General features: G+C 44.5%; 1 protein-coding gene across 4 annotated transcripts in view; it reads left to right on the plus strand.

Annotated features, from left to right (window-relative positions):
* Nucleotides 1-23,073, plus strand: part of vit (vitrin) — an 84,373-nt gene that overhangs the window by 53,107 nt on the left and 8,193 nt on the right. For 2 of the 4 annotated variants that reach the window (XM_034184601.1, XM_034184599.1), the window contains 7 exons: nt 715-780; nt 7,874-7,936; nt 9,545-9,604; nt 9,879-9,926; nt 12,278-12,343; nt 12,428-12,575; nt 12,665-12,768. In XM_034184601.1, coding sequence (XP_034040492.1) covers nt 715-780; nt 7,874-7,936; nt 9,545-9,604; nt 9,879-9,926; nt 12,278-12,343; nt 12,428-12,575; nt 12,665-12,768 — 555 coding nt within the window. The remainder of the gene's footprint in view (nt 1-714; nt 781-7,873; nt 7,937-9,544; nt 9,605-9,878; nt 9,927-12,277; nt 12,344-12,427; nt 12,576-12,664; nt 12,769-23,073) is intronic. The other 2 variants (XM_034184600.1, XM_034184602.1) reach the window with 2 other exon arrangements.

Here is a 23,073-nt window from a genome sequence, read left to right on the forward strand (position 1 = left end):
TAAAACTGATTTAGAAAAGTGATTTCTGTTCTTAGTTTCCACTTCATGTACTGTGTCATCTATTCTGGTGCTGATTATTTTAAACTTGCTGAACCTAAGCTGTTCAATCTAATGCCAAGAATTGTCATTTATGTTTAGAAAAAAATAGAACAGTTTACTTTACCTTTTTTAAAAATAACTGTATATTTCAAATCAGAATGTAGCACACACGTTGCAGTTTTGAGTTTTACCTTTTAAATTGTTTTCATAAATTAATTTATACTACAAATTTGAAGTTTCTTCTTCTTTCTGTGTCCTAGTTTCAAATGATGAACTTTAACAATTTTAAAGCCTGTTGAAAAATATGAACTGTAACTTACTTATCTCCATCACTCTGGGGGATCCGTGCAGCACAGCAGCCACAACACAGAGGACAGCAGTTTGACCTCTGTCTGTGTGACCGCTGTGTCAGATCAAGTACAGTAAACATGCATGTGCATAGTTCAGATGAAGAAAAAAAAATCTTCATTTCACTTTAGGTAGTAATGTGAATGCAACCTCTATCTGTCAAAGGCGTTTACACTGAAATGTGATGTTCTGTTATTAAGACTCTCTCAGTGCAACATGATGTTTATAGGTTTACCTTCACTTACAGATTTCTCTAAATACCCCTGCCCCCAAATATACTGTCACTGGTTACTCCTGATGCCTCCACCGTCTCTGTTGTATATTCAGATGTTAGTTATGCAGCTCCAGACTCAGGATACACTTGGAGTGAAGTGGACACACCTGAGATCACAGGTACAATTCCTCTGACAGACATGCATGCTTGCTGTATACTGCCCCCCCAAACCCAGTGACAGGTGACTACACCTTGCAGTGTGGTTGTGTACATTGCATGTGCAAACACAGTGTGTGTGTGTATGTGTGTGTGTGTGAGAGAGGTACACATTGGTATCTGCTGACCATGTACAGTTGAGTTCAAAAATAATAGCAGTGTGTTTTAAAAAGTGAGTAAAGCTCAAAATCCTTAAAATAGCTTTTATTAATACACACAAATGCTTTGGGAACACGACACATTCTATTCCAAATCAAACATGGAGAAACATTTATCAAATTCATTATTACTTTACAGAAAGTGAAGAAAAAGGAATGTTTCTGTGAAGGCTCTCAGTTGTCCAGGTGGTTTCCATAGTAGAGAAGCTTGAATCTTCGACTGGACTGGGTTGCTTGACGCGAAACCCAGCCTTAACCAGGGAGGGGGTCTGAGACACACTTTGTCCCCTGTTTACAATGTGGTACTCAGGTCAAAGCAGTTTCAGTCTTTTGTTCATGGTAATGACTCATTCACGTCATCAGGAGAACCATCAGGAGAACCGTCAGGTAAGGCATCAGTCCCATCGTTAGGAGGGACAACTGCCCTGTCATTAGGAGGGTGCTAACTAGAGCACAATAGGTGCTAATTAAAGCAATTGTTTAGTCACTAGCCAATAGCAGTCTGCCTTTCAGTAGGAGGGGTCTGGTTAGGTTTAAAACTCCAGCTTTTGTGGCTTCTGTTATTCTTCTCTACAAGAGTCAAGACAGAAGTCAGACTACCAGAGCAAGAATTCTAGCTGAGGAAGCTTCTGCGATTTGAAGCGAAACGTCCTTGCGTCAAGCAACCCAGTCCAGTCAAAGATTCAAGCTTCTCTACTAAGAAAAAGGAATATTAGGCTGTTCATAAAAATAGCAGTGTCTGTATTTTTACAGATGGCCTTTATTTAAGGATGAAGGCAGCAAAATGGTGTACATGCTCACCCATTTTACCCATTTTGCTAAAATGCATCATTTCAGACATTGTTCAGAAGAACAGCATACTTTAATTAAAAAGTTGATTGGAGAGTGGAAAACAAATAAAGAAGTGCAGAAAATGACAGCTCAGCTAAAATGATCTCAAATGGTGTAAAATGGAAACCAAAAGCAGAACGACATGGAAGAAAACAGAAAATGGCCATTCAAATGGATCGGAGTAGTCGGAATGGCAAAGACTCAATGTTCAGCTCATGGAAGGTCTAAAATTACCTGTGAGTCCTGTAACAATTAGAAGATGCCTATGTGAAGCCAAACAATGGGCAAAAAGCCCCCGTAAAGTCCCATTGTTGAAAAAAGTGACATGCCAAAGAACACGTTGACTGGCCTAAAGTGTAATGATGCAACATTTTGTGGACCGATGAAAGCACGATTGTTCTCTTTGGGTCGAGGGGAAGCAAACAGTTTGTCAAATGAACCCCAAAAACTGAACTCAATCCACAGTACACTGTGAAGACAGTGAAGCATGGTAGAGCAAGCATCATGATACGGGGATGTTTCTCATACTATAGTGTTGGGCCTTTTTGTCACATACCAGGGAACATGGATCAGTTTGAATACATCTAAAGAGTTGAAGAGGTCATGTTGCCTTATGCCGAAGAGGACATGACTTTGAAATGGGTGTTTCAACAAGACACTGACCACAAACACACCAGCAAGTGAGCAGCATCTTGGTTCCAGACCAACAAGATTAACATTATGGAGTGGCCAGCCCAATCCTGGAACCTTAATCCAACAGAAAATTTGTGGGGTGAATTGTGGAATGTAGTCCAGTCATCCTGGGCTGGAAAACCTGTTCAAATGTGCAAGACGATGGTTGACTCCATGCAATACAGATATGAAGCAATTCTCAGCAACAGTCGTTATACAACTAAATATTAGTTCAGTCAGTCACAGGACAGATAAATCTTCTATCATTTTTCAGTTTATTCAGTAAATGTTTGAGTTTGTATAGAAAAATGCAGACACTGCTATTTTTAATAGCCTAATATTCCTTTTTCTTATCTTTCTGTAAAGTAATAACAGATTTGATAAGCAGTGTTCCCAGTGCATTTGCATGTATGGAAATATAAGGTATTGTAAGGATTTGCTTGCCTCTACTGGTGGTTGGCTCTCACTGCGGTATTGTATCACTTCCTGTTCCGGAGCACAGCGGTGTTTTTCTGTATCTGTTAGCTGTTTAATCTGCGCAGTTAGATTGATCTAGTTATCTAGATTACGATTTGTTTCCCAGTGTAATCTTTACCTGCCTTAACTAAAGCACTCCTTCTGCTGAATCACCTCTAAATTATTTACACATTATTCACTTTGCGTGTTTTTTGGAATCCGCTAGCTTAGCGTAGCTACTAGCTCTTAGCCGATTTAGCATGGCGGCTTCTCCTGTCTCTCCCGCACTTTTCTGCTCTGGGTGTGAAATGTTTAGTTATTCCTCGGCCTCCTTTAGCAGTAACGGTACTTGTAATAAGTGTAGCTTATTCGTAGCTTTGGAGGCCAGGCTGGGCAAATTGGAGACTCGGCTCCGCACCGTGGAAAATTCTACAGCTAGCCAGGCCCCTGTAGTCGGTGCGGACCAAGGTAGCTTAGCCGCCGTTAGTTACCCCCTGGCAGATCCCGAGCAGCCGGAAAAGCAGGCTGACTGGGTGACTGTGAGGAGGAAGCGTAGTTCTAAACAGAAGCCCTGTGTACACCGTCAACCCGTTCACATCTCTAACCGTTTTTCCCCACTCGACGACACACCCGCCGAGGATCAAACTCTGGTTATTGGTGACTCTGTTTTGAGAAATGTGAAGTTAGCGACACCAGCAACCATAGTCAATTGTCTTCCGGGGGCCAGAGCAGGCGACATTGAAGGAAATTTGAAACTGCTGGCTAAGGCTAAGCGTAAATTTGGTAAGATTGTAATTCACGTCGGCAGTAATGACACCCGGTTACGCCAATCGGAGGTCACTAAAATTAACATTAAATCGGTGTGTAACTTTGCAAAAACAATGTCGGACTCTGTAGTTTTCTCTGGGCCCCTCCCCAATCAGACCGGGAGTGACATGTTTAGCCGCATGTTCTCCTTGAAATGCTGGCTGTCTGAGTGGTGTCCAAAAAATGAGGTGGGCTTCATAGATAATTGGCAAAGCTTCTGGGGAAAACCTGGTCTTGTTAGGAGAGACGGCATCCATCCCACTTTGGATGGAGCAGCTCTCATTTCTAGAAATCTGGCCAATTTTCTTAAATCCTCCAAACCGTGACTATCCAGGGTTGGGACCAGGAAGCAGAGTTGTAGTCTTACACACCTCTCTGCAGCTTCTCTCCCCCTGCCATCCCCTCATTACCCCATCCCCGTAGAGACGGTGCCTGCTCCCAGACTACCAATAACCAGCAAAAATCTATTTAAGCATAAAAATTCAAAAAGAAAAAATAATATAGCACCTTCAACTGCACCACAGACTAAAACAGTTAAATGTGGTCTATTAAACATTAGGTCTCTCTCTTCTAAGTCCCTGTTGGTAAATGATATAATAATTGATCAACATATTGATTTATTCTGCCTTACAGAAACCTGGTTACAGCAGGATGAATATGTTAGTTTAAATGAGTCAACACCCCCGAGTCACACTAACTGTCAGAATGCTCGTAGCACGGGCCGGGGCGGAGGATTAGCAGCAATCTTCCATTCCAGCTTATTAATTAATCAAAAACCCAGACAGAGCTTTAATTCATTTGAAAGCTTGACTCTTAGTCTTGTCCATCCAAATTGGAAGTCCCAAAAACCGGTTTTATTTGTTATTATCTATCGTCCACCTGGTCGTTACTGTGAGTTTCTCTGTGAATTTTCAGACCTTTTGTCTGACTTAGTGCTTAGCTCAGATAAGATAATTATAGTGGGCGATTTTAACATCCACACAGATGCTGAGAATGACAGCCTCAACACTGCATTTAATCTATTATTAGACTCTATTGGCTTTGCTCAAAAAGTAAATGAGTCCACCCACCACTTTAATCATATCTTAGATCTTGTTCTGACTTATGGTATGGAAATAGAAGACTTAACAGTATTCCCTGAAAACTCCCTTCTGTCTGATCATTTCTTAATAACATTTACATTTACTCTGATGGACTACCCAGCAGTGGGGAATAAGTTTCATTACACTAGAAGTCATTCAGAAAGCGCTGTAACTAGGTTTAAGGATATGATTCCTTCTTTATGTTCTCTAATGCCATATACCAACACAGTGCAGAGTAGCTACCTAAACTCTGTAAGGGAGATAGAGTATCTCGTCAATAGTTTTACATCCTCATTGAAGACAACTTTGGATGCTGTAGCTCCTCTGAAAAAGAGAGCTTTAAATCAGAAGTGTCTGACTCCGTGGTATAACTCACAAACTCGTAGCTTAAAGCAGATAACCCGTAAGTTGGAGAGGAAATGGCGTCTCACTAATTTAGAAGATCTTCACTTAGCCTGGAAAAAGAGTCTGTTGCTCTATAAAAAAAAGCCCTCTGTAAAGCTAGGACATCTTTCTACTCATCACTAATTGAAGAAAATAAGAACAACCCCAGGTTTCTTTTCAGCACTGTAGCCAGGCTGACAAAGAGTCAGAGCTCTATTGAGCTGAGTATTCCATTAACTTTAACTAGTAATGACTTCATGACTTTCTTTGCTAACAAAACTTTAACTATTAGAGAAAAAATTACTCATAACCATCCCAAAGACGTATCGTTATCTTTGGCTGCTTTCAGTGATGCCGGTATTTGGTTAGACTCTTTCTCTCCGATTGTTCTGTCTGAGTTATTTTCATTAGTTACTTCATCCAAACCATCAACATGTTTATTAGACCCCATTCCTACCAGGCTGCTCAAGGAAGCCCTACCATTATTTAATGCTTCGATCTTAAATATGATCAATCTATCTTTGTTAGTTGGCTATGTACCACAGGCTTTTAAGGTGGCAGTAATTAAACCATTACTTAAAAAGCCATCACTTGACCCAGCTATCTTAGCTAATTATAGGCCAATCTCCAACCTTCCTTTTCTCTCAAAAATTCTTGAAAGGGTAGTTGTAAAAAAGCTAACTGATCATCTGCAGAGGAATGGTCTATTTGAAGAGTTTCAGTCAGGTTTTAGAATTCATCATAGTACAGAAACAGCATTAGTGAAGGTTACAAATGATCTTCTTATGGCCTCGGACAGTGGACTCATCTCTGTGCTTGTTCTGTTAGACCTCAGTGCTGCTTTTGATACTGTTGACCATAAAATTTTATTACAGAGATTAGAGCATGCCATAGGTATTAAAGGCACTGCGCTGTGGTGGTTTGAATCATATTTGTCTAATAGATTACAATTTGTTCATGTAAATGGGGAATCGTCTTCACAGACTAAAGTCAATTATGGAGTTCCACAAGGTTCTGTGCTAGGACCAATTTTATTCACTTTATACATGCTTCCCTTAGGCAGTATTATTAGACGGTATTGCTTAAATTTTCATTGTTACGCAGATGATACCGAGCTTTATCTATCCATGAAGCCAGAGGACACACACCAATTAGCTAAACTGCAGGATTGTCTTACAGACATAAAGACATGGATGACCTCTAATTTCCTGCTTTTAAACTCAGATAAAACTGTACTTGGCCCCACAAATCTTAGAAACATGGTGTCTAACCAGATCCTTACTGTGGATGGCATTACCCTGACCTCTAGTAATACTGTGAGAAATCTTGGAGTCATTTTTGATCAGGATATGTCATTCAAAGCACATATTAAACAAATATGTAGGACTGCTTTTTTGCATTTACGCAATATCTCTAAAATCAGAAAGGTCTTGTCTCAGAGTGATGCTGAAAAACTAATTCATGCATTTATTTCCTCTAGGCTGGACTATTGTAATTCATTATTATCAGGTTGTCCTAAAAGTTCCCTAAAAAGCCTTCAGTTAATTCAAAATGCTGCAGCTAGAGTACTGACGGGGACTAGAAGGAGAGAGCATATCTCACCCATATTGGCCTCTCTTCATTGGCTTCCTGTTAATTCTAGAATAGAATTTAAAATTCTTCTTCTTACTTATAAGGTTTTGAATAATCAGGTCCCATCTTATCTTAGGGACCTCGTAGTACCATATCACCCCAATAGAGCGCTTCGCTCTCAGACTGCAGGCTTACTTGTAGTTCCTAGGGTTTGTAAGAGTAGAATGGGAGGCAGAGCCTTCAGCTTTCAGGCTCCTCTCCTGTGGAACCAGCTCCCAATTCAGATCAGGGAGACAGACACCCTCTCTACTTTTAAGATTAGGCTTAAAACTTTCCTTTTTGCTAAAGCTTATAGTTAGGGCTGGATCAGGTGACCCTGAACCATCCCTTAGTTATGCTGCTATAGACGTAGACTGCTGGGGGGTTCCCATGATGCACTGTTTCTTTCTCTTTTTGCTCTGTATGCACCACTCTGCATTTAATCATTAGTGATCGATCTCTGCTCCCCTCCACAGCATGTCTTTTTCCTGGTTCTCTCCCTCAGCCCCAACCAGTCCCAGCAGAAGACTGCCCCTCCCTGAGCCTGGTTCTGCTGGAGGTTTCTTCCTGTTAAAAGGGAGTTTTTCCTTCCCACTGTAGCCAAGTGCTTGCTCACAGGGGGTCGTTTTGACCGTTGGGGTTTTACATAATTATTGTATGGCCTTGCCTTACAATATAAAGCGCCTTGGGGCAACTGTTTGTTGTGATTTGGCGCTATATAAAAAAATTGATTGATTGATTGATTTGTAGCTTTACTCACTTCTTAAACACACCGCTGCTGTTTTGAACACGGCTCTGTGTGTTGAATATGGTCCATCTGTAAGTATGCACAGCGTGTCTCTTGGGAGCTTGTGCTAACATGCCAGCTGCCTTCCATGTGATGGTGTAAATCTGGCAGCTTTACCGTTTGTGCATGTTAGCGACACACTGTTATGGATGAGCCTTTCTTTTCACTGGTCTGGGATTGGTTGATAAGACCAATCACAACCATGGAAATTTGCTTTTCCTTCTGATGTTCAATGTGGGAATACTAATGGGTCTGCATCCTCCTCTAGCACGTGATCACAGGACTGATATGTCAGAGTATGAACGCTGGTATTATAACTTTGGACCGAACCGTAAGTGTTTTTTCCATTCTTTTTACTGGGAGCTAACAGGTTGAGGGGGTTTGGGTTTTAAATTCTCATATGTTTGTGATTTTATAGATGTTTCCCTTTGAACCAAAAGCCCATGATGTCAGAGATAACCACATTCTTGTGTTCCCCATGATTTCACTTTATCAATCAGGAGTACTTTTATTTAATGCATTTTCATCTTTATTCTTTATCTGACCACTGAACACAAATGGCAGGATTTAATTTTTGGTGTTGGTGGGGGCTTTTGAACTCATTGTTTTGTTTAGTGCTTTAGACCACATCAAAGTGGTTCATCATTTTCTGAAGCAGTTATTTTATTTAGAATTTTTTAAGTGCTTTGAAACATCACATCATCTTTTTTTCATTATGAAACTGTTGCTTCATTTAGTATTTTGTTAAACAGTGAATTGCTTTCTCAAGTAACTGTTTCATTTACTGTTTCGAACTTTTAAAAACAAGAACCATTTCATTAAGCATTTGATCAATTTACTTTCAAGTTTCAGAACAATGAAACATTTTATGAAGCAGTTGTTTCTTTAGTTTGAAGTATTTCAAAACAAAGTTTTCAGAATGTGTTTCATTTAGTGTTTCACTTGTTTTGAAACAAATTATTTTTATTCAGGAGAAGGTTTTGAGCATGTCAAAAAGTGAATTGTTTTGTTAATTTAGATTCAAGTACATTAAAACAGATGATCAATGTCTGAAGCAGTTGTTTCTTTGAGTGCTTTTAACATTTTTCAACACAATGTTTGAAAGCAAATGTTTCATTGAGTGTCTCACGTATTTTGAAACAATTAATTGATTTTTTTTTCATGTCATTGCTTCATTTAACGTTTTACATTTTTTTAAGCATTTTTTTTTCAGCATTTAACTTTTGTGAATCATTTGGTTCATTTAAAGAACTTTTACACAGGGAATCACTGTCTGAAGCAATTGTTCCATTTGGTGCTTTGTGCATTTTTAAACAAATGTTTGGAAGCAAATGTTTCATTTGCTATTTTGAAACAATGAAGTATTTTTGAATGTAACTGCTTCATTTACTATTTTGAGCATTTCAAAAAGTGATTCATTTACCAAGACGGCTTATTATTTGAGTTTACAGTAGTGAATTCTTGTCTGAAGCATGAATCTGCAAATTATTTGGGCAGCAGTTGGTTTATTTTTTATTTAAAGTTTCAGTGAGCCGCGTCTACCGTCACTGTGTGGGATATGTTTTGGGGGGAATTGAGACCTGAAGTCCAACTCTCTCACTACACCTCTGGCAAAACTAACAAACAATTTCAATTTACAAACTCTGAGAACTGATGAGAATCACAAACTTTAAGCAAACATTTGATTTGGTCTGTTCAATGCAAAAAAGTGTAATTACACTGTGGCCCACTGACACCACACTAAAGGTCAAGCACAAAAGTGTTCAGATTACAGGCTGTGGCTCCTTATGTTTGATGACATAGCAGTAATGTCTAAATCTGCCAACAGGCTGTGTTCCAGTCTCCTCCCGATCATGAAATGTGGACCACAAGGAGGCCGTTTACTGCTGTTTGTAACCTGTTGTGAGTCTCTAATGATCGATCCTGTTCTTACTTTTAGCGCCCCGCTCTGACTCAGATGGTGCCCCCAAAGCCCCACCGGATCCAAGCCGTGCGAGAGGTGAGCAGTGGTAATCATGGATACGATCTAGTAAGGCATCAGCATGGATGTTATTACATGTAGGAGTTTTACGAATGGCATCCAATGGTGTCGGGACAGTAAGTTGTGGTCAGTTTTGCAAAAAATACTGCTGCTTTTGCTTTCCAGTCTTGAGTAAAGCTGATGAAAGTTCCTTTTATCACTTTGATGTCACTGTATGATGGTGCATGATGTTTATTTCTGCTGCATGGCAGAAATGTGCTAACACCAAACTTGTATGCTGTCATCTGTTCAGCGGAGCCCGTGGATGTGTGGAAGACAGACGCAAACATTTATGAATCAGGTGAGATGGCTACATCGTTTCATGTTTCTGCTTCTATAAAAAGGCGCTGTGCTAGTAAGTTCTGAGTTTTGACTACAAGGTCAAACCAAACCAAAGCTATCCATGTAAAAAATCTTGTGGGTTTCTGCTCAGCCTGTAATTGCAGGGATTTGGAGTCAAAGTCAAATGGCATGGTTGCTGGAGGATACAAAATCAGTTCCTGTATGGTATGATTTTGCCACAACAAACAGCAGGGCCGGGAAATCACTAAAGAGTGCAGGGACTGGAATGTGCAGTTTTTCCAAAGGATCATAACCATAAGTTAGTTTCAAGTTGTTGTTTCTCCAAAATTACATTTTTGGTATTATTTTAGCATCACATTCTTCCTAAACAACAGACTGAATGTAATGTCAGATGTTGAAATTGGTGGATGAAGTAGTTGAAATCTTTGATCAGGTCAGGCCTATGAGTATGCTGCATCCCTTCCACCATACTACAGAATTGCCTTTGGTCCTAGATGGCAACCACCCAGGCAAATAACTTGTCCCCACATCTTGACAGTAACCATCGATATGCGTGTCCTTAGTTTTCTTCTCCTGCTGTGGTGTTCAACACTGAGGCATCGCTGTGCTAGATCACACCAAGAGAAACACGCCACATGGCCAAAATGTCATAGCTGCCGTTCCCTCACAATGCAAGTGATACTCCTAGTGAGTCTCCTAGTGAGCGTCCCTAAATAACCGTTTGTTTTACATGAAGTCATCCCAGCGCGGTACACAAAGAGACCTGGTACCAGACATCCAGTTGTCTCCTTAGATCACTGGTTAATGTCCAAGTCTCACAGCCAGGAGGTGCCAAGACATTAAAGACTTGAATCTTCATTCTCCATCAGCATTGCCAGACACCTCTGTCCAGTGACTTCATGACTTTGTGAACTCTTCCCACATGTTTCTCAATATCAAAGGCTGAGAACCCAGAGACATGAATGTCACTGCCAAGATAAGAGACTGAATCTTCAAGTTATATACTTTGAATGCATATAGATCAGTGCTTCCCCATACAGGTCCTCCAGACCCAAACTACTGCACATTTTCCATTTGTCCTTGAGGTAAACAGAGCAGATAAGCTCAGTCAGGTGTGTTCAGTTAATCAACAGCAGACTGAGCAATGGAACACACCGGAATGCTCTGATTAGTTCAGGAATAAATGGAAACTGTGCAGTATTTTGGGCACCAAGGACCAGGATTGGGAAACACTGATATAAATATACTTCTGATTGTCAAATCCAAGTTTTGATCCAGGACAATGGCAAACCCAAACATTCTGACTCCTCACTAAGCTTATTGCCAATCAATCATCGATTGCTCAAAACTCGCAGCACCATCCTCAAAATCAAGGTCAATAAACCTTTTCTCTCCAACAAATGCACCTTATCACTGAACAGTGTAGAAGCCAGAACACATCCCTGATGAATGCTAGCATTCACAGTACCTGTGTATAGGCTAGCTATGATGACCAATAAGTTGTTGGGGATTCCACAGATTCTTAGAATGTCCCAAAGAGCAGCCCAGTCAGTGGAATCAAAGACCTTTTTGGCTCCAAAGAAGCACCGCTGAAATTCATGCTTTCATTCAGTGAGTACTGAAATAACTAGGATGCAGCCAATGTTTGAGTTCTTGGGTATGAAACCAAAGGAACGTCCTGGATGGCAAGTAACTGGGACTGAATCCTTTTAATGATTGCAACTAAAAATTAGAGGAGTCACATTTCAGACCCTGACCATTCCTCAATTAATTCTTTTCACCAAACATCACACCTGTAACATGCATTATTTCATGTAGCTTGACAATTAAGAGGTTTCCTGAAGGAGAAAAGTAGGAGACCAAATGTTGAGAATGACCCTGTCTCTATAAGTCCATTAATAATTCTGGAAACCATATCTTAGCCCACAGTTGGCAGATCAGGGAGGGGGGCTGTGCTACATTACTGCGGTTACTTTTTGGAAATTTTCAAGTCAGCTACCTATACTTAGGTCACCACAGAGAGAGGACATTGTTTTAAAAATGTCCATGTCTCAATAATGTGGAATTCTTGCAGAAATGCTAGAATCTCAGTCAAGATTTGGATCCAGTAGATCTTGGAATAGAAATGAGTAGCAAACTTCCTTTTAATGTCAATGGAAACAACATCTTTTGAGTTTTTCAAGAACAAAGAAACTCTTGGGAATCTTCTATCTACAATAATAACCCTCACAGCATGATGTTCTCTATAAAATGGGAGAAGGGCTACAGAAGAGTTACATGAGTTACAAAACATGATTTCACAGCATGAAACAGAATATTTTTTTAAATGTTATGTTTTATGATTTCCAGGCTTCAATTTGCGAGAGCAGGAACCTGTACCCAGAGCACCGGAGCCCGTGACACAGGGAGACCCAAGTACATCCTTCATTACTCTCAAACTCTTCACAGAAACCATGTTCTGAATCTGCTGTAACATCAGTATGTTTTGTGCTGATGCAGACTGTAAGGTGGACTTGGCCTTCCTGATGGATGGAAGTTGGAGTATTGGAAAGCGACGCTTCAAGATCCAGAAGGACTTCCTGGCTGATGTGGCTCAGATGATCAACGTGGGTGTGGCTGGACCCATGATGGGCATTATCCAATATGGGTAACCTTGTTGTCACTACTGTGCTATTAGTGGAGTGAGCTAATAAGAAGCCTGGTCTTAATATGAAGGTGGTGCTGTCTTTTCTGAAGGGATGACCCTGTGACTGAGATCAGCCTGAAGACCTTCTCCAACTCCAGAGACGTAAAATCTGCCGTGGATAAGATCGTCCAGAAAGGAGGCTTGTCCAACGTGGGTGAGTGAAACACTGCTGTACTGAAAAAAATGCTACTTTGGATCAACTTAAAAAAATTGATGTAATTTGTTGCAGCTAATTTTTTTAGTTTCTCACAATGTATATTCATGATTTTGTAAAGTGATTCCAGCAGATTTAAACTGGAAACCACAATTTTCTATTAGACCAATGTAAATAAGTACTTTGAATGAAGTGCACTGTGTTTCACTTTTTTCAGTGTGCCTACCACCCGAATGCCCACAAGCACAAATCTGAAAGAGATAGAATTATCGCATTGTTTACTAGCTGCTCGTATTTTCACATGGAAGGATGGAATTAAATCTAAATTTGCTGGCAGACGGTGTTAGCTAAATTACAGTCTTGCATGTTTTCTTCTTGCTGTAACCAGAAGGCGTTTGGTTTTACCAGCCCATGAGGGTCAGCTTTCAGGCAGCAAGAGAGCTGTTTTCCTGCTTGTGTTGGAGCATCAGTGTGCATCTTCTGCCACGTTTTTTATGACTTGCTAAATTTTGCATACTATTACAAATAGTGTTATTTATGTTTGCCCAGAACTCCTCTGTAATCATGCAACACTGTGAATGGTTGTAAAGTGCAGTAACTAACAGATTCTCTGCTGGTCCCCTGCATATTTTAAGCCACTAAACATACTACGATTAGCCAAATGATAGGATATCACCATTTCTCTGAAGATTCCTTCAAGGATTACAGTTTCCAGACATTTTTGTGAGCAAAACACACAGTGGAGGTGCAGTCCACACTTTGTTTTCTCTTTCTCTGTTAGAAGGCCGATTCTGTTGATGTGTGTCAGGAAAGACACACAGCCCACAAAATGAATTCAAAAGTAGACATACAACCTTCCAGTCAATGTAATGGGTTGACCTCAAAGAAGTATATTAGTTAGCAATGCCACAGTACCTAACATTCCTAGGCTTTGGAAAAACACAGGCATGTTACTCTGTAAAATGCTGCGAGTCTGTAATTGAGCCCATCCCCTCCTATTTGCTATGCAAAAACAACTAGAGCACTGCCCTCGTAGAGTGCAAACCTCCGCCAACAGTAGTTTCCAATTCCACAAAATTTTACCTTGGAAAAAACTTTCAAGCTCAAAGTCCTGTTAGAAGTGGCTTTTCTGTCAGGTTTCAGCCTGAATCTGGGGTTTTGATCCCATTTTTGCCTCCTTTCTTTTTCTCATCGTCTGCTCCAGCTTTGATTTATTAGTTATTTTTGGTCACTTGTTTATTTTTTGTGCTGTTTTGCTTTGTCACTTTGTTTCTTTGTTACTTTTCATACTCTTGCGGTAGTTCAGTTCCATTCTCGTTTGTTCTGCCAGGTTGTGTTTTCATTGTTTATCATCAGTTGATCACTGGTTTGTTTTGTTCATCTCATTTGTGATTTTATCAGTTATGCCGTAGTATTGTCTTTATTTGTTTGGTTTGCCATCTGGTTATCTTTACTTCAGTCATAAGCCAGTTCCAGTCTAGTTTTGTCTTAGTATTTATTTTCTTGTTATTCTCTGATCAGTTCCCATGTAGCTTTTCTTCTTTATTTATCTTATCATGTTCATGCTGTGTTCTGGTTCTGTTCATAGTCCTCGGCTTCTGTTTGACCTTTGTTCTCTGTTTGCTCTCACTTCCATTTGTTTGTGTTGTAACTCCATGCCACTGCACCTACCTCGTGTCTTTGTCTCTCACTCTGATGCTGTCTGTTTAGTGTATTCATGCACTCACACTGTTTACTCTGGCTCACACGTCTTTGCATCTTATATAACTCCACTTTGTGTTGTCTCCACTGAACTATCTTGCACCTGCTTCCCTCATCTTTGTTTCATCCAACCACACCTCCTTCCAGAATGTTTTCCCACACCTGTGTTTAGTTCCTCTAATCACCTCCACCCTTATTTAAGCAGCTTCAGTTCACCACTTCCTTGCCAGTTCATTACACTTTTTGTCATCATTCCAGCCCTTCTCACAGCCTTGTTTTTGACCATGTCTGATTGCCTGCCCGTATTTTGACCTTGCTCATTTTTGACCTTGCCTCTGTCTTGCCTTTGAACTCCTCCATGCCGTGTACCTGAAGCCTGCTTGTTTTGTTGGACCACACCTTAGCACTACATCTGTCTGTACCTCCGTCTCACTGACTGATACACCGTGTACCGAATCCTTGCTAGTATATTTGATAAAGCCTTTTTTACTAACCCTACGTTCTGTCTGTGAGTTAGCATTTGTGTCCAACCACCTTCTGTGCCACGAATCATGACATTTTCATAACCCAAATTAGACGTGATCAAATGTCAGGAGCATGTATGTAGTTCATGCATTTGAATCAAAGTTTTTTTTTTTTTTTGTGGTGTCACATTGTTTTCCCCTATCAACTTTTTCAGTTTCTGAATTCTTTTTCACATAATTTTCACTGGACGTTGGTTATCTCTGCTATGCACAATTCGGCGTTTACGACTGATAGCTGGAAGATAGACAAGCAGGCATAAATTTGGAACGTCTATGTTGTGAAAGTGTAGTGACACGGATCCACAACAGGGGGCGCAAATGAACGGCCAATAGATGAGCCAAAAAGTAACAATTTAATGTTGCGAAACGTGCACAACGAAATGCAGACAATCTCAGAATATAATTACAGTCAAATCACAAAGGTGACGTGTGGGCAGGCTCGAGGATAGAAGACGTCTGTCCTGTGAAGAGCCGGAACCACACGATTTCCACTGCCACAGAACCTGGTGAATACTGGAGCCGCCAAGTCCCAAATTCCCAGGTGATCACCGTCTCCGACTGTCGGATCTGGTACTGCTAGCGAGAACAAAGACAGTCAAGTGTGGGTGTGTGTACACCCAGTAACAACAACGGTGGGAATGCCACCTCCACCTCTCACTCAATATTCAGTAGAGTACCGCAGTGATTCCTCAGAGGAAAAGAGTGCCGTCCTGCACTCACTCAGCTTCCACAGAAAAAGGAACCGGTACTCCTGCAAACACTCACAATATACAGATATATTGCAAAAGAAACGGCTGAGGATATTACCTCCAAGGAAGTACGATATCTCGGCAACGAGGTGGAGATGACGTCTGGTCTTTATGGAGTGCGATGATGAAGAATGTGTGACAGCTGTCAGGACTTAATGAGTGACAGCTGTCACTCCCGGCTGTGTCCGTGGCGGCAGCGCCCTCTCGTGCCTGAAGCCCGCACTTCAGGCAGGGCGCCCTTTGGTGGTGGGCCAGCAGTACATCCTCTTCTGGCAGCCCACACAACAGGACCCCCCCCTCAATGGGCGCCTCCTGGCGCCCGACCAGGCTTGTCCGGGTGCCTGCGGTAGAAATCGGCCAGGAGGGCCGGGTCCAGGATGAAGCTCCTCTTCACCCAGGAGCATTCTTCGGGTCCATACCCTTCCCAGTCCACCAAATACTGGAACCCCCGGCCCATTCGACGGACGTGCAGGAGCCGGCGCACCATCCAAGCCGGCTCCCCGTCAATGATCCGGGCAGGAGGCGGCGCCGGACCGGGAGCACAGAGGGGTGAGGTGTGGTGAGGCTTGAGCCTGGACACATGAAAAACCGGGTGGATCCGCAGTGAAGCTCCGACTCCCAGCAGGACTGAGGATTTTGAGGATCTTGAAAGGTCCAATGTAACGGTCCATCAACTTGGGGGAGTCCACTTGGAGGGGGATGTCCTTCGTGGACAGCCACACCTCCTGCCCGGGCTGGTAAGCAGGGGCCGGGGATCGCCGGCGGTCCGCATGGGTCTTCGCCCTCGTCCGGGCCTTCAACAAGGCAGAACGGGCGGAGCGCCACACCCGACGGCACTTCCGCAGGTGGGCCTGGACCGAGGGCACACCGACCTCTCCCTCCACCACGGGAAACAATGGGGGCTGATACCCCAAACACACCTCAAACGGGGAGAGGCCGGTGGCAGAGGACACCTGGCTGTTATGCGCATACTCGATCCAGGCCAGATGTTCACTCCAGGCCGTCGGCGCAGGGCTTGCTCCAACTCCTGATTGGCCCATTCTGCCTGTCCATTGGTCTGAGAGTGATACCCGGACGAGAGGCTCACAGTGGCCCCCAGTTCCCGGCAGAAGCTCCTCCAGACGTGTGAGGAGAACTGGGGACCACGATCAGAGACGATGTTGGTGGGTATCCCATGCAGACGGACGACGTGGTGGACCAGGAGGTCTGCTGTCTCCTGGGCTGTTGGGAGCTTCGGGAGGGCCACGAAGTGGGCCGCCTTGGAGAATCGGTCCACTATCGTGAAGATGGTGGTGTTGCCCTGGGACGGCGGGAGGCCCGTGACGAAATCCAGGCCGATATGGGACCAGGGGCGATGAGGCACAGGAAGTGGCTGGAGAAGCCCTTGGGACCTCTTGTGGTCAGCCTTGCCCATGGCACAGGTGGTGCAGGCCTGGATGTACTCCCGGACGTCGGCCTCCATAGACGCCCACCAGAAGTGCTGCCGGACAACTGCCACGGTCCTTCGCACCCCTGGATGACAGGAGAGCTTGGAACCATGACAGAAGTTCAAGACTGCAGCTCTGGCCTCTGGTGGGACGTACAAACGGTTCTTCGGACCGGTTCCGGGGTCCGGGCTCCGTGCCAGGGCCTCCCGGACGGTCTTCTCCACGTCCCAGGTGAGGGTGGCCACGGTAGTGGACTCCGGGATGATGGGCACCGGTGGATCCGACAGCACCGTTTTGACTTCGTCTTCGTGTACCCGGGACAAGGCATCCGATCTCTGGTTCTTGGTCCCGGGGCGATAGGTGATCCGGAAGTCAAAACGTCTGAAGAACAGTGACCAGCGGAATTGCCTGGGGTTCAGCCGCTTGGCGGTCCTGATATACTCCAGGTTCCGATGGTCAGTGAAAACCGTGAATGGCACAGACGCTCCCTCCAACAGGTGTCTCCACTCCTCAAGAGCCTCTTTCACTGCAAGGAGTTCTCGATTGCCGACGTCATAGTTCCGTTCAGCTGGGGTCAACCTGCGAGAAAAGTAGGCACACGGGTGAAGAACCTTATCGGTCTCTCCGCTCTGGGATAGCACGGCTCCTATCCCTGAGTCAGAGGCGTCCACTTCAACCACGAACTGGCGGCTAGGGTCGGGCTGCACCAAAACTGGCACAGTAGAGAACCATCGTTTCAACTCCTTGAACGCGGCTTCGCACCGATCCGACCAGGTGAAGGGGACTTTTGGAGAGGTCAGGGCTGTCAGGGGGCTAACTACCTGACTGTAGCCCTTAATGAACCTCCTATAGAAATTAGCGAAGCCGAGGAACTGTTGCAGCTTCCTACGGCTTGTTGGTTGGGGCCAATCTCTCACCGCCGCAACCTTGGCCGGATCAGGGGCGACGGAGTTAGAGGAGATGATAAACCCCAGGAAGGACAAAGACGTGCGGTGAAACTCGCACTTCTCGCCCTTCACAAACAGTCGGTTCTCTAATAACCGCTGCAGGACCTGATGTACATGTTGGACATGGGTCTCAGGATCCGGAGAAAAGATGAGAATATCGTCCAGATATACGAAGACGAATCGGTGCAGGAAGTCCCGCAAGACGTCGTTAACCAAGGCTTGGAACGTCGCGGGGGCGTTGGTGAGGCCGAACGGCATGACCAGGTACTCAAAGTGACCTAACGGGGTGTTAAATGCCATCTTCCATTCGTCTCCCTTCCGGATCCGAACCAGGTGATACGCATTTCTAAGATCCAGCTTAGTAAAGATTTTGGCTCCATGCAGGGGGGTGAACACGGAATCCAACAATGGCAACGGGTATCGGTTGCGAACCGTAATCTCATTCAGCCCCCTGAAATCAATGCATGGACGGAGTCCGCCATCTTTCTTGCCCACAAAAAAGAAACCTGCCCCCATCGGGGAGGTGGAGTTCCGGATCAGCCCAGCAGCTAATGAGTCCCGGATGTAGGTCTCCATTGATTCGCGCTCAGGTCGTGAGAGGTTGTACAGCCTGCTGGACGGAAACTCAGCGCCTGGAACCAAATCAATGGCACAATCGTACGGACGGTGCGGGGGAAGGGTGAGTGCCAGATCCTTGGTGAAGACGTCAGCAAGATCGTGGTACTCAACCGGCACTGCCGTCAGATTGGGAGGGACTTTGACCTCCTCCTTAGCCTGTAAACCGGGAGGAACCGAGGATCCTAAACACACCCGATGGCAGGTTTCGCTCCACTGAACCACCACCCCAGACGGCCAGTCAATCCAGGGATTGTGCTTCAACATCCATGGGAAGCCCAAAATCACGCGGGAGGTAGAAGGAGTTACAAAAAACTCAATCTCCTCCCGATGGTTTCCAGACACCACCAGAGTTACTGGCTGTGTCTTGTGTGTGATTAAAGGGAGGAGAGTGCCATCTAGTGCCCGCACCTGTACTGGCGAAGGAAGTGCCACCAGAGGGAGCCCTACCTCCCTTGCCCATCTGCTGTCTAGCAGATTCCCTTCTGACCCCGTGTCCACCAGTGCTGGGGCTTGAAGGGTTAAATCCCCGCTCAGGATTGTAACTGGGAGTCGTGTGGCAATCTGTGTGTGTCTCACGTGAATGTTTTGACCCCCCCTTAGCCCAGTCTCTGAGGGCGGTTGTTGTTGTGGCCGTTTGGGGCAGTTTCTCTGTGTGTGCTCAGTTGAGCTGCAGAGAAAACACTCTCCACGGATCAGCCTCCTCATTTTGGCCCTGTGCGTTTCCCTAACAACGTCAGCAGGGGGAGCTGTTGCCCCACAGAGCGCTGCGGCTGTGGAGCGTGGGGAGGGCGGCCCCTTTTCGAACCCGGAAGGGAGAGAGGCGGCGCGTATCCGGTCACGTCCTTCGCCTCGCTCCCGACGGCGCTCCTCCAACCGATTGTCTAACCGTATAACGAGATCGATAAGCCCATCTAAATCCCGCGGTTCCTCCTTAGCTACCAGCTGCTCCTTCAGGACCAACGACAGTCCGTTTATGAAGGCGGCGCGGAGCGCAACGTTATTCCAGCCGGACCTCGCAGCCGCGATGCGGAAGTTGACTGCATAAGCGGCTGCGCTCTCGCGTCCCTGTCTCATTGACAGCAGCACGGTTGAAGCGGTCTCTCCTCTGTTAGGGTGATCAAACACTGTTCTGAACTCCCCCACAAACCCAGTGTATGCTGATAACAACCGTGAGTTCTGTTCCCAGAGCGCCGTAGCCCAGGCGCATGCTTTACCCCAAAGCAGAGCAATCACATAAGCTATTTTACTAGCATCTGACGCGTACATGACGGGACGTTGTGCAAAGACGAGCGAACACTGCATAAGAAAGTCCGCGCACGTCTCCACACAACCTCCGTACGGCTCAGGAGGGCTTATGTATGCTTCAGGGGATGGTGGGAGGGGTTGTTGAACCACCACTGGAACGTTTATATCCTGCACAGGGTCGGCAGGAGGACGAGCTGCAGCAGCGCCCTGAGCGCTCGCCGCCATCTGTGCGGAGAGAGCCTCCACCCTGCGGTTCAGGAGGATGTTTTGCTCGGTCATTTGATCCAACCGAGCCGTAAAGGCGGTGAGAATGTGCTGCAGCTCACCAATCACGTCTCCTGCAGACGCCTGCGCTCCCTGCTCTCCCATTGGTCGTTCAACAGCCGGGTGACGCCCCTCGGAGTCCATGACGCTGGCCGAGATATCCTGTTGTGAAAGTGTAGTGACACGGACCCACAACAGGGGGCGCAAATGAACGGCCAATAGATGAGCCAAAAAGTAACAATTTAATGTTGTGAAATGTGCACAACGAAATGCAGACAATCTCAGAACATAATTACAGTCAAATCACAAAGGTGACGTGTGGGCAGGCTCGAGGATAGAAGACGTCTGTCCTGAGAAGAGCCGGAACCACACGATTTCCGCTGCCACAGAACTTGGTGAATACTGGAGCCGCCAAGTCCCGAATTCCCAGGTGATCACCGTCCCCGACTGCCGGATCTGGTACTGCTGGCGAGAACAAAGACAGTCAAGTGTGGGTGTGTGTACACCCAGTAACAACAACGGTGGGAATGCCACCTCCACCTCTCACTCAATATTCAGTAGAGTACCGCAGTGATTCCTCAGAGGAAAAGAGTGCCGTCCTGCACTCACTCAGCTTCCACAGAAAAAGGAACCGGTACTCCTGCAAACACTCACAATATACAGATATATTGCAAAAGAAACGGCTGAGGATATTACCTCCAAGGAAGTACGATATCTCGGCAACGAGGTGGAGATGACGTCTGGTCTTTATGGAGTGCGATGATGAAGAATGTGTGACAGCTGTCAGGACTTAATGAGTGACAGCTGTCACTCCCGGCTGTGTCCGTGGCGGCAGCGCCCTCTCGTGCCTGAAGCCCGCACTTCAGGCAGGGCGCCCTTTGGTGGTGGGCCAGCAGTACATCCTCTTCTGGCAGCCCACACAACACTCTATTTTGGTTGTGTAGGTGAATCCATAACAGAAAAATGAGAGCCACTGAGGCACTTCTGATATAATGCAAAATGGATACCAAATGGGCTTTTCAATATTAAATTCAAATGTCCACAAAATTCACAATCCGGATCAGATCCCGATCAAACTTTGTCAGGCGATAGTGAGTGCCAGTCTGCACCTCACATTCAAATATGAGTGTGGTTGAGGCATGTTTAAGATATAGTGGAAAATATACATTAAATGGGGTTTTCAATGTTAAATTTAAATGGCCACAAAATCTGTAATCTGGATCTGGTACCATCCTACATAACAATCTCAAATATGAATGAAATTTGATCTTTTTTGACAGTTATAAATTTTTAAAAATTCGTTCAGTGTTAAAGATGGGGAGGGAGATAGCGAATGGGAGTATGTAGATAGCTCACGTGTCAGAAGAATAGTTATCATCTGCAGTTTACACAGCATTTGTTGACAGACTAGTTGGCTGGTCAGGTCTGGGTGCATGCGCTGGTAACATGTGTTGCGGCTCCCACAACACCACGGAGCTGAGTGCATCCTGGATCCAACAAGGCAATACAATCGGTTCATCCCCGCCTCACAAAAGTATCCATCTGTCTAATGTGGGCATCTCCTTGACCTTCTTCAGCAGCTGAGGTCCTCAACACTGAGACACCTGTATGTTGGATGTAACATGTAGAAATATGCCACTTGTCCAAATTGTCATAGCCACCACTCTCTATCCAAGTTCTACTTGTCATCTCCTTAACTTACTGTTCATTAAACATAAAGACATTCCAATAGAATCAAAGGATCCGAAGAAACTGGGTACTATACACATCTAGTCATCACCTTAGGTCAGTGGTTAACATCCAAGTCTCACAACCATATAGTAAGACAGGAAGCACCAGGTCCCTAAAGACTTAGACCTTTGTTTTCTGGCAAAGATACTGGCGTGGCCAAACACCACTGTCCACTATCTTCATGACACCATAAGCTCTTCCCAGGCATCTCTCAGTCTCAAAAGCCGAGGATCCAGAGATATGAATGTCTCTACAAGTTCAACACTTTCACCACATTATAACTTCTGGTGGCCGATTCCAGAAGTCATTGAAGGATCTTAGTCTTGATCCAAGATAACTGCAAACAGAGATGCTCTGATTTCTGTTAATGAACTGCATTTATATAATTTATGTAACCCTTTCTCAGCACATGGACAGACATCAGGAGCTCCCGTACAAGGTTCTGTGTTGCATTTCTTGGTGAGCAGTTTGGGGATTAAGGCACCTTTGTGATGGTAACAAGCGTGAGACGTGTGCTTCTTTCACCTTCCCCATACACACTGTCCTGTCTGCTAATAAAGCTGCTCTTTTAACATGTAGATCACCTCTTCTTTTTTCTTTTATATTTGAAGTGGTACTGTTCACAAACATGATTGTGCATCTGTGCATGCTGCCACTTGTTGAATATGCACAGATGTTATTCCAGCCCATACTTCATGGATTTTTATGAGCACATGTGGTGACACAGCTAAACAAACTGAATCTTAACTGCACCTATCGCTGTGTAACAAGATGATAGCCTGATCACTGCACATGTACACATGCATGATAAATATTGTCTGTCACATGAGAGTGTTCTCAGCTGGAGGAAAAGATGATTTTTATATCTCTTAGAAAAACACTTTGGTGGAGGTGGGTGTGTCAGAATCTGCATTTTTATTTTGTTTGCTGTGTGATCTGTTTGCTTGTTTTATTCTTCTGCTTGGGTTTTCTCTGTCCTGCTCTTTCTTGTCTCTCTCTTGGTGGTGGGCGTTCCTTTCTGTGTGGCCAGACCCTGGTTCTGGGAGCTTCTCCACACCTGTATTTGATTTGCAGTTAATCACCTGGGTGCTTTATATGC

The sequence above is a fragment of the Thalassophryne amazonica genome, chromosome 13 (assembly GCF_902500255.1).
Source record: "Thalassophryne amazonica chromosome 13, fThaAma1.1, whole genome shotgun sequence".
Classification (NCBI taxonomy): Eukaryota; Metazoa; Chordata; class Actinopteri; order Batrachoidiformes; family Batrachoididae; genus Thalassophryne; species Thalassophryne amazonica.